The 13760-nt window shown below is 49.6% G+C and overlaps 1 protein-coding gene across 13 annotated transcripts in view; it reads right to left on the bottom strand.

Annotated features, from left to right (window-relative positions):
* The window catches only part of SCRIB (scribble planar cell polarity protein), a gene marked incomplete in the record, with an annotated part of 447609 nt that overhangs the window by 301318 nt on the left and 132531 nt on the right, over nt 1-13760 (bottom strand). For all 13 annotated transcript variants that reach the window (XM_029592269.1, XM_029592271.1, XM_029592272.1 and 10 more), the window contains 4 exon segments: nt 6021-6095; nt 6447-6510; nt 12916-12972; nt 13165-13254. In XM_029592269.1, the coding sequence (XP_029448129.1) occupies nt 6021-6095; nt 6447-6510; nt 12916-12972; nt 13165-13254 (286 nt within the window).

The raw sequence follows: 13760 nt of genomic DNA, 5'->3' as shown, positions 1-13760 counted from the left end.
TACTTTTACTTCCATTTTATTTTAATATGATGTGTATATGTATGAATGTTGTTCCTTGCTCAGGGATTTTTAATATTGAGCATGCAAAAAATGTAAACAAATAATTTTAACACACCTCCGATGAGAATAAAGATAGACACAGGAATATCCAATCAGAAAAAGCTGGTAAAACTGGCATAAAACGGATTATTTAAAAAAAAAAATTTAATCCGGAAGAGAGAGAAAATTGAAAGGGAATCCAAAACAGAGAAGAAATCCATCAAGGAAGAAGAGATGCATGCCTCCACCCAAATCCATCAAGGGAACAGACACAAACATCCCCTGAATCCATCAACGAGAGGACAGACACGAGCCTCTTCAGTATAGGTGGCAATATCTGGACTGGCCCTGCCTGATCCCTACACAGAGGGTTTCTGACACAAGCAGGCACGTTCTCTCACAGGTATTCTTTTACATTTTGTGGTAATTTAATTTTGAAATCTAATATGGGTCAGGGAATAAATATATATTGCTACGCAGTGTTTCTAAGTTGCATTTATTTTAATAAAGTGACTTTACTGGAACAGGAAATCGCAGGGTAAAAAGATCCCACAGGGGGCGCTATTGAGCAGCGCTAGCAGATGGTCGCATAGAGGCTGAGCTCCCTCCCCAAAGCTCTTTATTTGCTTATACTTTCGCAAATACCGGGTCTTTTTGGCTCACCAATACATTTTAAGACGCTGGTACCTTGATCGGCATGGCGGCGAGGAAAAAAACGGCGGACTTGCAACAGTTTGCCTTTAGCAAATTGCAGGACGAATCTCCTTCTGATGACGATGTGCAGGGCCTCAAGCATCGGAGTGGCGCACATAGCATGGCCGTCCCGGAAGTTGAGCCTGCGGCGGTGGGTGAACTCGCTGCGAGTGGCCTACACCCTGATATCCCCACCAGGTCAGAGATCCGGTCCTGGTTTTGTGAAATTCGGACGGATCTTAAGTCTTACAAGGCAGACCTTCAAGCAAGCATGGCAGAGATCCGTGAAGATCTCAATACTATGGGCCGTCGGGTGGACGATTTAGACACGAGGGCCGACCATCAGAGTGCACATATCGACGCCATATCTGACTCCTCCAAACAACTATCACTACAGGTGGATGCGATGGCGGAAAAAATAGAGGACTTAGAGAACCGGTCACGCCGCTCTAACCTCCGCATACGTGGTGTTCCCGAATCTGAGATCTATAAAGACAGCGAACAGACGGCGGCGGCCATTTGCAAGGCTTTACTTCAGGACCACATGGTCGCAGCGGGGGACATACAGCCAGAAGCGGTTATTGTGCTGGAGCGGGCCCATCGTGCTTTAGGGCAACGGAGGGATAATCAGCCCAGAGACATCATACTTAAATTCCTCAATTTTAAACAAAAGGAAGAAATAATGTCCCTGGCTCGTGCCCATGCTGATTGGACCTGGCAGGGTCTAACCGTCACCTTTTTTAATGATTTGGCGCCTTCCACGCTTCAGAGACGCTACCAGCTTCGGGACGCTACTGCAGTTCTCCGCCAGACGGGGATTAAATCTCGTTGGACTTTTCCATTTGCGTTACAGTTTCAGCATAATGGGATTACCTACAAATTCGTTCCTTACCAGAAGCTGCGCAGGCATTCAAAGAGGCCGGGCTGGAGTTCACTTTCGCCATTGAGGGGCCCGCCAGCAAAAAACCGAATATTGATGCCACGCCACGCTGGAGACGGCCGGGGACAGGCAAGGGACGACTTTGGAGGCAACCTACTTCGACCGCCATCCACACAGCTGATAAGGGCTGAGACTTAATGTGCTTATTCAGGGCACTTGGCTGTGGTGTTTGGTCAGCTATTGCTATGCTAACTCATATGTTGCATTCATCGTTTGGTTTCCTTTTTGGTGTCTCTGGTCACCCGGGTGTTAAACCCAGTGTGTATCATTCCTGGTGAGCTAACTGGCTCTATGGTATAATTCTTTACTATCAATTTATACAGCGATATGTTTTCTCAGGGGAGGGCTTTGGGTGGGGGGGCCTCATGTTGGCTACGGGCGCTGCTTTCTGTTACCCCCAGGGTTGGGATCCGACAGGAACTGCGGTCCCTTTTGATGTTACACCCACTTGGGAATGAGTGTCTTTTGTTTTTGTCCCAGCGTTTGATACATCCCTTATTTTGGTCCACGCAAGGACGGGGAAGCACACTAGTATCTCTAAGTATCATAATGACAGGATACTGTTCGTTTCATAGCAGGTGGTGTCCCTTTGACGCCCATTATGGTTCGAATTATTTCCCTTAATGTCAAGGGGTTAAATTCTTTTCGAAAGCGTTATCTTTTTCAGAAAGAGTTACAAAGCCAAAAAGCTGATATAGTATATGTGCAAGAAACGCATCTCAAACCAAGGCATAGTCGCCTACTGGAATGTAAATCCTATCCGCATGTGTACCATGCCGGTTGTGGTAGTGGGGCTAAATATACTGGAGCGGGCATCCTGCTGGCTGCCTCTCTCGTGTATGAATATGTTTCCCATGTTGCGGATCCCGGGGGACGCTATCTCTTGTTAAAGATAAAGATGGGATCCCAGTTATATTCATTACTCTCCCTCTATGCCCCCAATAAGGATTGTGGGGTTTTTCTGGTTACCATCCACAACTTGCTCTTAAAACATGCGGAGGGAACCCTTGTACTGGGTGGAGATTTTAATGTATCCCTAAATCAGAGCCTAGATAACTCGTCTACCAAGTCCACCACGCCCAGTACCTTGCGCAAGCAACTACAGACCCTTATTGAAGACTGGTCTCTCACCGATATTTGGCGGGCCAGATTCCCCCATTCTCGATCATATACCTTTTTTTCGACTCCACACAATAGCTATTCCCGCATTGATTATTTTTTAGTGGATAGACAATTGGGCAATAGCGTACGCAAGGTGGATATTGACGCCATTTCATGGTCTGACCATGCTCCAATCCTCCTAGAGGTGGATGTGAGTGACGGGGACAGAGGGGAAACCTTTTGGAGATTGAATGAATCCCTTTTACAGGATGCAGCCTTCGTTCAGAGGCTGGAACCTCAACTCCTTGAATACTTTAAACTGAATGCTACCCCTGATGTCAACCCGGGTACGGTGTGGGATTGTTCCAAGGCTTACGCTAGGGGGTTGTTGATTTCTAGGGCGGCAGCATGTAAGCGTCTTAGGCAGCAGGAGCGAGAGGCCCTCATGCATAAGCTGGAGGTCCTCTCTAAGGAACACATGCACACTCTCTCCCCTCGCTGTTATCGGAAATTACTGGCAGTAAAAACGGAACTTTATAATTTGGACAACGCCCACTTGCTTCATGCTCTAGAGATTACAAAACAGGCCTACTATGAGGGCGGAGACAAGGCGGGGCGCCTGTTGGCTCGTAGCTTGAAAGCCAGATTGGCGCATAATAATATCCCTAAAATTAAATCTGCCAGGGGAGAGATGCTGACGGCCTCTCACGACCTTAGGGCAGCATTTTCGGGCTTTTATGAGCGCCTGTACTCTACGGACGCTGCTATTGGCCCTGATGGTATTTTGGAGTATTTGCAAGCGGTGGCTTTGCCTAGTCTTACCCCTGGACAACAGCAAACTCTGGAGGCTCCTATTACGACAGAAGAGGTATTAGCTGTCATTAAAACCCTTAAACCAGGCAAGGCCCCTGGGTTAGACGGCCTATCAGGCGTTTATTACAAGCGGTGGGCCAATAGTCTCGCCGAACCCCTAACGCAGTTCTTTAATAGCTTACGTACTAATGGGTCTATCTCCCCACAAGCGAATGTTGCGGGCATTTCAGTGCTGGCTAAGCCGGGCCGAGACCCTACGCTATGTGCCTCTTATCGGCCCATATCACTTATTAATGTGGACCTTAAGATTTTAGCTCGAATCCTGGCGCTTAGGCTCAATACATGCCTACCTTCACTTGTACGTAATGACCAAGTGGGATTTGTTCCCCACTGCATGGCGGCGGATAACATCCGTAAAGTACTTGACTTACTGTGGTGGGTGCAAACAGAGAATATCCCGGCCGTCTTGCTCTCACTGGACGCAGAAAAGGCATTTGATCTCGTCCACTGGCCCTTTTTATTCCAGACTTTGCAACGTATGGCCTTCGGTCCCTTTTTCATTCAATGGCTCCAAAAATTGTATACTGACCCCAGAGCAAGGGTCAAGGTGAACGGTGGTTATGGGAAGGCCTTTGGGATTGGCAGGGGTACCCGGCAGGGCTGCCCGCTTTCACCCCTTCTATTCGCTCTCTATTTGGAACCCCTTACCATTAACATCCGCAACTCTATGGATATTCACGGGGTGGAGCTGCGGGAGACTCGGTATAAGCTATCCTTATTTGCCGACGATGTGTTATTGATCTTGACCGACCCATTATCCTCCCTTGCGGGTGTGCGGCGTGAATTGGATAGGTTTAGTGCTGTTTCCGGATTAAAAGTAAATCTTGACAAATCAGAGTTACTCAATATTAATTTGCCACCTGGGATGGTGCAGAAGATTAAGGACGGGTTTCCATTTAAGTGGGCGCGTGCTTACATCAAATATTTGGGAGTGCGTATTTCTTCTCAACTCACTGACTTGTATAGATTGAATTATCAATTGCTGGACGATAAAGTTACCATTGATATGAGCAGGTGGAATAGAGGCCCATACTCCTGGCTGGGAAGAATTGCTATTGTTAAAATGAATATACTACCCAAATATTTGTACTTATTTACATCTTTGCCTGTGTATCTCCCTACTCCTCTCATCCGCAGATGGCAGCGCAAAATTTTTGATTTTATCTGGCGCCGGAGGCCGCCTCGACTCCCGAGAGCCCTCTTATATTTACCCAAGCAACAAGGGGGGCAGGGCGTACCGAACCTTCTGCGATATTACCAGGCTGCTCAACTTAAGGCTGTTTTGGATGTTAACCGTACTCTGCATCCTAAGCAGTGGGTTCAATTGGAACAGGATATGGTGGGTTCTATGGCGCTGTCGGCTCTGTTCTGGCTACCTAGGGCCGATTGGCGGCCGCTCCGTTGTGTGCCCTGGTCTCTTGGGACCACGTTGCGCATTTGGGGACAGACACACCGGTTGTTGGTGGGGGACTTTAAGTATTTTTATCAGTCATCCCTAGCCCATACGCAGCGTTTCAGTCCAGGACATTCCTCCTCCCTATTTCAACTATGGCGAGCCAAGGGCATATTCACTATAGGTCATTTCCTTTCTCAAGGGGACCCTTTATCCGTAGAGCAATTAGCGCTTAAATACGCTCTCCCCCCTTTGCACCCTTTAGCCCATACACAAATACTACATTTTATACGTTCACTGCAGCGGCTGGGCGCGCTCAGGCCGGGCCGCTCTCTGTTTGAATCCTACTTTTCTTATAGTGACATCCTCCGAGGCTCTATATCTAAACTGTACCAGCTATTTTTTCAACAGGGCCTAGAACAGTGCACATTTATCAGATGCTGGGAAACGGATTTGGAGGTTCAGCTGGGGCCACGAGTGTGGGGGAACGTTCTGCAACAGGCCAGGCGCTGCTCGATCTCCGCCAGACTTCAGGAGAATTGTTTTAAAATCATATATCGGTGGTATCTCACCCCTGACAAGCTGCATAAATTCTACCCTGATTTAGGTCCGACGTGCTGGCGTAACTGCGGCGCTGTTGGCACTTATTTACATATCTGGTGGGCTTGCCCCAGCCTCAGCCCCTTGTGGACAGAAATTTTCACCTGGCTGAGCAAGCTCTTAGAGATTGATATCGCTCCTGCGGCCACGGTGGCTTTGTTACGCATTTTACCGGGTACTATACCCAGGAAGTTTCAGAGGTTTTGTGTTCAAAAGATCCCACAGATTGTGCCTTAGATATTAAATACAGCTCCTGTTCTTCAATGAACAAGGCAATCCATGGTGTCATGTTCCATTCCAAACAAGAGAGGCTAGAATAGTAGAAAAGTTTAACTACAGTTTCGGCGCGCCTCACCACAAGCGACTGGGTGTCATACTCACCAGTGGTAGAGCAGAGAGCTGATTCCTGTCCAACCACAACTCCCGGAGGTTTGGCAAAGCTCCCAAAGTGTCCGGCTGAAGCAAGAGAAAATACAGTTATTCCAATCCCCCTCTTTCCTAACACAATGACACACACCACAACTCTCCCCCCCCCCCCCTCCCCAATCGTAATGAGCGGAATCTTCCAGTCAAGCACGGCCCATTACTCTCATCACACACACACATACAACGGGGGCTGTAGTCATTGTATTAAAGGGCCTTTCACTTCCAAGCTGCCAGCTCAGGTGGGCAAGGACTTAAAAAGGTAGGCTATGTCCAATTCCATTGCTTGCACCATGGCCCATGCTGGATTCCCCCACATCAAGCTAAGAAGCTGCAGTCAAAGCCTCTGCTTTACTTCCATACAGAAGCCATGGGCTTACTTACCAGCACCTCCAGGTCATTACTGCCAAGGTCCAACTGTTCCAACTTAACCAGGAATGACAAAGAACTGCAGGTCACAGATCCAACGAAGGCATGGAGGAGAAAAAGGGAGAGAGAATTGTATAGGAAAATTAGTTCTTACCTGATAATTTTTGTTCCTGTAGTACCACGGATCAGTCCAGTCTGTTGGTTTTGCCTCCCTTCCAGCAGATGGAGACAGAGAAGAACTTGTAAAGCACCCCCCTCTTAACCTGGTCTGCCACCTGCCACTCCTCAGTATAAACAGTATCAAAGCAGAAATAACTTGGAGGATAACAGTATTGCCAAAAAAGTAGAACTTTGCAGATCAAGCGAAAAAACTGAACTAGAAAATTCTAGAACTTATTAATAAAAATCGGATAAACATGTAGCCTTCTTTTGGTTCCTGCAGCAGAAATAAATCACAGAGTGGACTCTCACGACAAACCCCGTCAAAGGGAGGGCATCTGGACTGATCTGTGGTACTACAGGAACGAAAATTATCAGGTAAGAACTAATTTTCCTTTCCCTGTATGTCCCCAGATCAGTCCAGACTGTTGGGATGTACCAAAGCTTTCCTACACAGGGTGGGACGTGGAAAGTCCCGTTTAAAGAACACCTCTACCAAAATTTCCATCGTCTGGAGCTTGGACATCCAGACGGTAGTGACGCGCAAAAGTGTGAAGCGTCTTCCAAGTCACTGCCCTACAAATATCCTGAGGTGACACCAACTGGCATTGAGCCCAAGAAGAGGAGTGAGCGCATAAAGAGTGCACTTTCAAGCCTTCCGGGACCAGCCGGCCCCAACAAATGTAAGCTGACGAGATAGCTTCTTTCAGCCATCGAGCTATAGTCACCTTGAAAGCTTGCCTTCCTTTCTTAGCGCCACTCCACAAGACGAACAAATAGTCCGAAACACGGAAAGAATTGGTGACTTCCAAATATCGCAGAAGAACTCTCCTTACATCCAGATATTTCAATTCCCTAGAATGCAGAGCATTGCAATCCATATGAGAAAAGGCTGGAAGGTCCGACTGCTTCAGATGGAACGAAGAAATCACCTTCGGCAAAAAGGACAGCATGGTTCTAAGAGAGACTCCCGACTCCGTAAAGCATAAAAATGGCTCCCGACAAGAAAGAGCTTGCAGTACGAGCTGAGCAAATAGCCACCAAAACACAGTGTTAAGTGTGAGGTCCTTTAAAGTAGCTCTTTTAAGAGGCTTAAAAGGCGCATCACACAAAACTCTCAGTACCAGATTCAGTCTCCAAGACTGACAAACCAAACTGACTGGAGGATTCAAATGCTTCGTCCCCTGAAGGAAACTGACGACATCAAGATGGGACGCGAGAGAATTGCCATTAAGCTTGCCTAAGAGACAACCCAACACTGCCACCTGGATCCGAAGGGAATTAAAAGACAAGCCCTTGGCTAAGCCGTTCTGCAAGAACACCAAAATCTGTGGCACTGATTAATGGCGGGGAAGTACCCCATGCTCCTTGCACCATAACTCAAACACCTTCCATACTCTAACATACGTCAAAGAGGTAGATGTTTTACGCACCTGTAGGAGATGAAGAAAACATCCTCCTGTTAACCCTTCTTCCGCAATCACCACTGCTCAAAAGCCAGGCCGCTAGACAAAAGCGATCTGCCTGATCGAAAAATATAGGGCCTTGACGTAACAAGTGGGTAAGGTAACCCAGTCGGAGAGGGCAGTAGACTGTCAGATTGACTAGGTCCGCGACCCACAGGCGCCTAGGCCATTCCAGAGCCACCAATATCACCTTCCCTGGATGAACCTCTATGCAGCGTAAAACCTTGCCGATCAGCAGCCACGAAAGGAAGACAAAGCAGGATCCTGAGCGGCCACAGGAGAGCCAAGGCGTTGACCCCCTTCGGCTCCGTGTTCCCATCTACGACTGAAGAAGCGGGCGGCCTTGGCGTTCCTTTGAGTTGCCATCAAGTCCAGATGGGGTACCCCCCCACCTGTGAACGATGAGAGTCATCACCTCCTCAGAAAGCTCCCACTCCATGGGATCGATCCTTTGCCGACTTAAGTATCTGCCTGCACGTTGTCCGTGCCTGCGATGTGTGACGCTGCCAGAATGGTGCGATACTTCTCCGCCCAGACCATGAGCTGTGCCGCCTCTGTGGCCACCGGGCGACTTCTGGTGCCGCCCTGACGGTTGATGTAAGCCACCATCGTCGCATTGTCGGATAGCACCCGTACCGCTCGATTGTGCACGATCAGAAGAAACAGTTGGAGCGCTAGCCGGACCACCCTCGTCTCCAGGTGATTGATAGACCATTTCGACTCCTCCAGTGACCAAGCTCCTTGGACCGCCTGCGATAGGCATACCGCTCCCCAACCTGACAGGCTGGCATCTGTGGTGACCACTATCCACTGGGGGACTTCGAGATCAACTCCGCAAGACAGTTACTTTGGGATCAGCCACCAGCCAAGACTGGATCTTGCAGAGTCTGTGAGCAGCAATGGGATCTGAAACTGTTCCGACTTCGGATCCCATCGAGAAAGCAATGCTCTCTGTAATGGTCTCATATGAATAAATAAATAAAGAATAACTTTATGTTTAACTAATTTCCCCACCCTTGTAATCTTCCTTTCCCCACTCTTCCTATTCACCCCCCCCCCCGTAGCACTTCCACCCCTTCCTATCCCCTCTAATCCTTACCCATTCCAATCCCCTCTATCCGCTCATTTTCGCATATAATATGTATCCTGTTATACCCTTAATTCGCATATGTTAAGATATTACCTTTTGAATCTTGTAAACCGTTGTGATGGCTTCACCGAATGACGGTATATAAAACTCAACAAATAAATATGAGCAAACGCCCAAGGGACTAACTCTAGGGTCGGTCTGTCCTCCGGTAACCAGTGAACCTTATTCTTGCCCAGCGACTTAATCAATTGATCCAAGTCCTCACCAAAAAGGAACTTACCCTTGAAAGGCAAAGAACTCAACTGGGCCTTAGAAGAGACATTTGCGGACCAATTGTGTAGCCAAAGAAGCCTTCTGGTAGAGACTGCCGATGCCAAGGTCCTGGAAGACATCCGTAGGAGGTCATATAAGGCATCCATCCCACATGCAACAGCCGCCTCCAAGCGCTCCACCTGAGCCGCTTCCGGAGGCAGGAGGTCCTGGGAAGTTAATAACTGTTGAGCCCAACGTAAACCGGCCCGTGTTGAACAGGATCGTATTAAAATGTTAAAAAATGACCCTGAATTTACCCTGCTTGTTTCCTCCCAAGAGATAGACAGTGATGAGACAGACTGTCAGTTTTAAAAGCATAGCATTTATTAAGTAGCTTAGAGATTAATATTTTCCCTTGTTATTCCAATTATTAGTCAACATGAGGTAGATTTTTCTTAAAGCAGAACCTAAATCTCTACACCCGGAGCATAAAGCAACTGCAGACCGCCGCCCGAATGCCCAGGGCGGAGACTTTAAAAAGCCGCTTCAGGAGAACCTCCAGCTTCCGGTCCTGGAGATCCTTTAAGGTCGCAGCTCCAGCCACTGGGATCGTAGTCCTCCTTGTAACTGCTGACACTGAAGCATCCACCTTGGGAGACTCTCCAAGACTTCCTCCAGCAATGGATATAACTTCTCCATCGCCCGCCCCACTCTGAGGCCGGCATCCAGAACGTCCCACGCCAGAGTCATCAATTGTTGGAGCATGGGATGAAGAGGAAAAGTCCGGGAGGGACCCCGCTGCCCCACTAAGACTGGGTCCTCCACACTTGGAGAAGGCACCTCCTCCTGCGGGAAGTCCACTCCTAGCTCCGCCAAGACCCACAGAATAAGCAGGTCCAATTCTTCCTTGTGAAAAAGGTGGACCACCTTCGGATCATCGCCGTCCAGAGGAGCTGACCTCCCCGGATCCTCATCCAGGTCCCCTCCAGGAGGAGGGTGGAGGAGTCAGGGTCCCATCCGCCTGGCGCCTCCCATGGGGTCAGATACTGAAGCTGCCGCCCCAAAGAGAGAGGAGCTCTTAAGCTTCTTCACTTGTAAAGACCCCTGGGCGTCTTGAGCTATCGGCACCTTACTTGGGGGGCCCTCCGGCCGCCCCTGCACAGGAGCCTCCCTCTGATGAGCTTGCGTGACCAGAAACGCCTTGTGCATGAGAAGAACAAAGTCCAATGAGAAGACCTTGGCCCCACCCCCGGGTGGTAAAACATCAGGATCACCCCTCAAATCCTCACTGGGCCACTCCCCCGAGCCTTCTGGGTTGCTGGGGACAGGAGAAAGACGAGGAGGGAGCTCCCTTCCCCCCAAAGCCTGAACTTCTGCCGCAGCAAAAGATTCCAAAATGGCCACCGTTCCCATGCCCAGCAGGAACGGATCGGCCTGACTGCCCCGATCAGGCTGCCACTTTCGAGACGCTGGCAGCAAGACTGAAGTGCCTTTCCCACCGGGGAGGCACCGAATACAGAGGCCTGTGCGGGAGAGCCGAGAATTGGACTCCCCCCCGCAGGCTGTGCAGCACGACTGGCTCGGCATAACAAAGGGGGAAATCGCAACAAAGCAGAAAAAATGGCACAGGTCTCGTGGCAGCCGCCGACAGCATGCGCCCCACCGGCTGAGCGCTCCCGCAGGCAGTGCTGTGCCAATCACTGGTAAGAGCTTTATCCCCAGAAGAAGGCTGTTCCCCCCGGTGAAATTTTAAACTTTTTTTTTTCCCTTTTCGCCAACCGGGACTGAGGAGGAGGGACCACCTGTGTCACCCCTAAAGCCTTACCGTGTGGGAGCCCTGCGGGATCGCCAACCCCAGCTCCTGAAGTGCCTGCCACCAGGGGGGATAGTCTCACTGAGACCTGCCAACCCCCTGGGAGGCTGATACTCTTACCTCTTGATCTGCAGCTTTCCTCCTGTTTTGTTTTTTGTTGTTTTTTTTTGTAAACAGCTTTACTCTCCCTATTGCACTGTAAAAAAATATCCTCTCTGTTTTGTTTTTTGAAGCCTAGCCAACACCGTAACTATAAGTGCAGGCCACAGGCTTTGCAGCACCTCCATCTGCTGGAGACAGATAAATACTTATACTGAGGAGTGGCAGGTGGCACACCAGGTTAGGAGGGGGTGCTTTACAAGTTTTTCTCTGTCTCCATCTGCTGGAAGGGAGGCAAAACCAGCAGTCTGGACTGATCCGGGTACGTACAGGGAACGGCAGTTTCATCTTTCACCTCTCAAAACCAAGTCTGGGAGTTGTTTAAACATGCCCATCAGATGAAGTCCCCGGGAGCACTGTAACTCTACATCATGAGGACATGGGGGCAGGGAAACGCATCCTCCTTACCACAGGAGGATTGGGGGGGGGGGGGGGGGGGGAGGACACACAACTTCCTTTCACATGAGGACTCAAGAGATGCTGTTACCTCTTACCACAAGACGAGACAGGGGCAAGGAAGAGCACTGCAACCTCTCCTCCCATGAGGACACATGGAATAGTGCAACCCCCCTCATGTGACACTGTAACATATAGTAACATAGTAATGACGGCAGAAAAGGACCAAAATGGTCCATCTAGTCTGCCCAGCAAGCTTCCCAAGGTAGTAACTGCCGCTCCGTGCGGGTTACCCCCATGTTTCTCTTAAGGGTAGTAACTGCCGCTCCATGCTGGTTACCCCCGTGTTTCTCTTAAGGGTAGTAACTGCCGCTCCGTGCGGGTTACCCCCATGTTTCTCTTAAGGGTAGTAACTGCTGCTCTGTGCTGGTTACCCCCATGTTTCTCTTAAGGGTAGTAACTGCCGCTCTGTGCTGGTTACCCCCGTGTTTCTCTTAAGGGTAGTAACTGCCGCTCTGTGCTGGTTACCCCCATGTTTCTCTTAAGGGTAGTAACTGCCGCTCCGTGCTGGTTACCCCCGTGTTTCTCTTAAGGGTAGTAACTGCCGCTCCGTGCTGGTTACCCCCATGTTTCTCTTAAGGGTAGTAACTGCCGCTCCGTGCGGGTTACCCCCATGTTTCTCTTAAGGGCAGTAACTGCCACTCCGTGCTGGTTACCCCCATGTTTCTCTTAAGGGTAGTAACTGCCGCTCCGTGCGGGTTACCCCCATGTTTCTCTTAAGGGCAGTAACTGCCGCTCCGTGCTGGTTACCCCCATGTTTCTCTTAAGGGTAGTAACTGCCGCTCCGTGCGGGTTACCCCCATGTTTCTCTTAAGGGTAGTAACTGCCGCTCCGTGCTGGTTACCCCCATGTTTCTCTTAAGGGTAGTAACTGCCGCTCCGTGCTGGTTACCCCCATGTTTCTCTTAAGGGTAGTAACTGCCGCTCCGTGCAGGTTACCCCCATGTTTCTCTTAAGGGTAGTAACTGCCGCTCCGTGCAGGTTACCCCCATGTTTCTCTTAAGGGTAGTAACTGCCGCTCCAGGAAGTTTAAGCTTTTTTATTTATTCTCATCCTGTAGCATGGAGCTCTGTGGGACCACAGTACTTACCTGGGGAGGGATTTAAGCAGGTTTTCTCGCAGCTCCAGCGTCACCAGGTTGGCCAGGCTAGAAAGGAAGCAAGCAGGTGAAAGTCAGAGAAAAATAATGGATCACACGCTGGGGGTCCCAGCCACCACTCCCCCCTGACACCGTGTTGCCTGGCACTGCATACCAGTGAAGCACTACGGCCAACAAAGCTATTAACCATTAAGAGAGTCATTAGTATGCAGCAGCAGCACCCGCACGGAGGACACTCACTTCCCAATGTCGCTGGGCAAGGTTTGCAAGGACACATCATTCAGGGCAAGGTGAGCCAGGCTACGCAACTGGGTGAAGCCATCGGGCAACCTGCAGGGGCGAGAAAGAAAAAAAAGAGGGGAAGATTATTATCATCCATCCAGGGACCACGCCCCAAATCATTCAACCCCTGAACATGATCTGAAGAACCAGGGGCCACACCTTAAAAAAAAATCAAAACATACAACGCCTGAGGAGCAGGAGAAGAGGGAGGGTTCACAAATATCACCCACAGAGTCCCAAAGCCATGATAGACAGTCACTGCCCTCTTCTCCTTACACACACACACACACTGCAAGGGAAAGCACTCCCCACCCCGGCACGAGGCTCTTCTGCCCCCGTGAGTCACAGCCGAATGACTTTGCCCACCGAGAACCGGCATTTCTGGCACTGCCAAAGGCCGAAAGTGCCAAGTGGGTCCAATAAGACTTTCACAGATCTCTGGCCATTCTTTTTCCCTCCGATTTTCAACATTTAGTTTCTTTCCGATAGGATTTAGATTTTCCCAGTTAAGTCTCCCTGAACTGTCTAGAATTTTGACAGTTTCTTTTCATCAT

Source organism: Rhinatrema bivittatum, chromosome 2 (genome assembly GCF_901001135.1).
Source record: "Rhinatrema bivittatum chromosome 2, aRhiBiv1.1, whole genome shotgun sequence".
Taxonomy (NCBI): Eukaryota; Metazoa; Chordata; class Amphibia; order Gymnophiona; family Rhinatrematidae; genus Rhinatrema; species Rhinatrema bivittatum.
The sequence above is the reverse complement of the archived record's forward strand: the minus strand, read 5'-3'. Positions and strand labels throughout refer to the sequence as shown.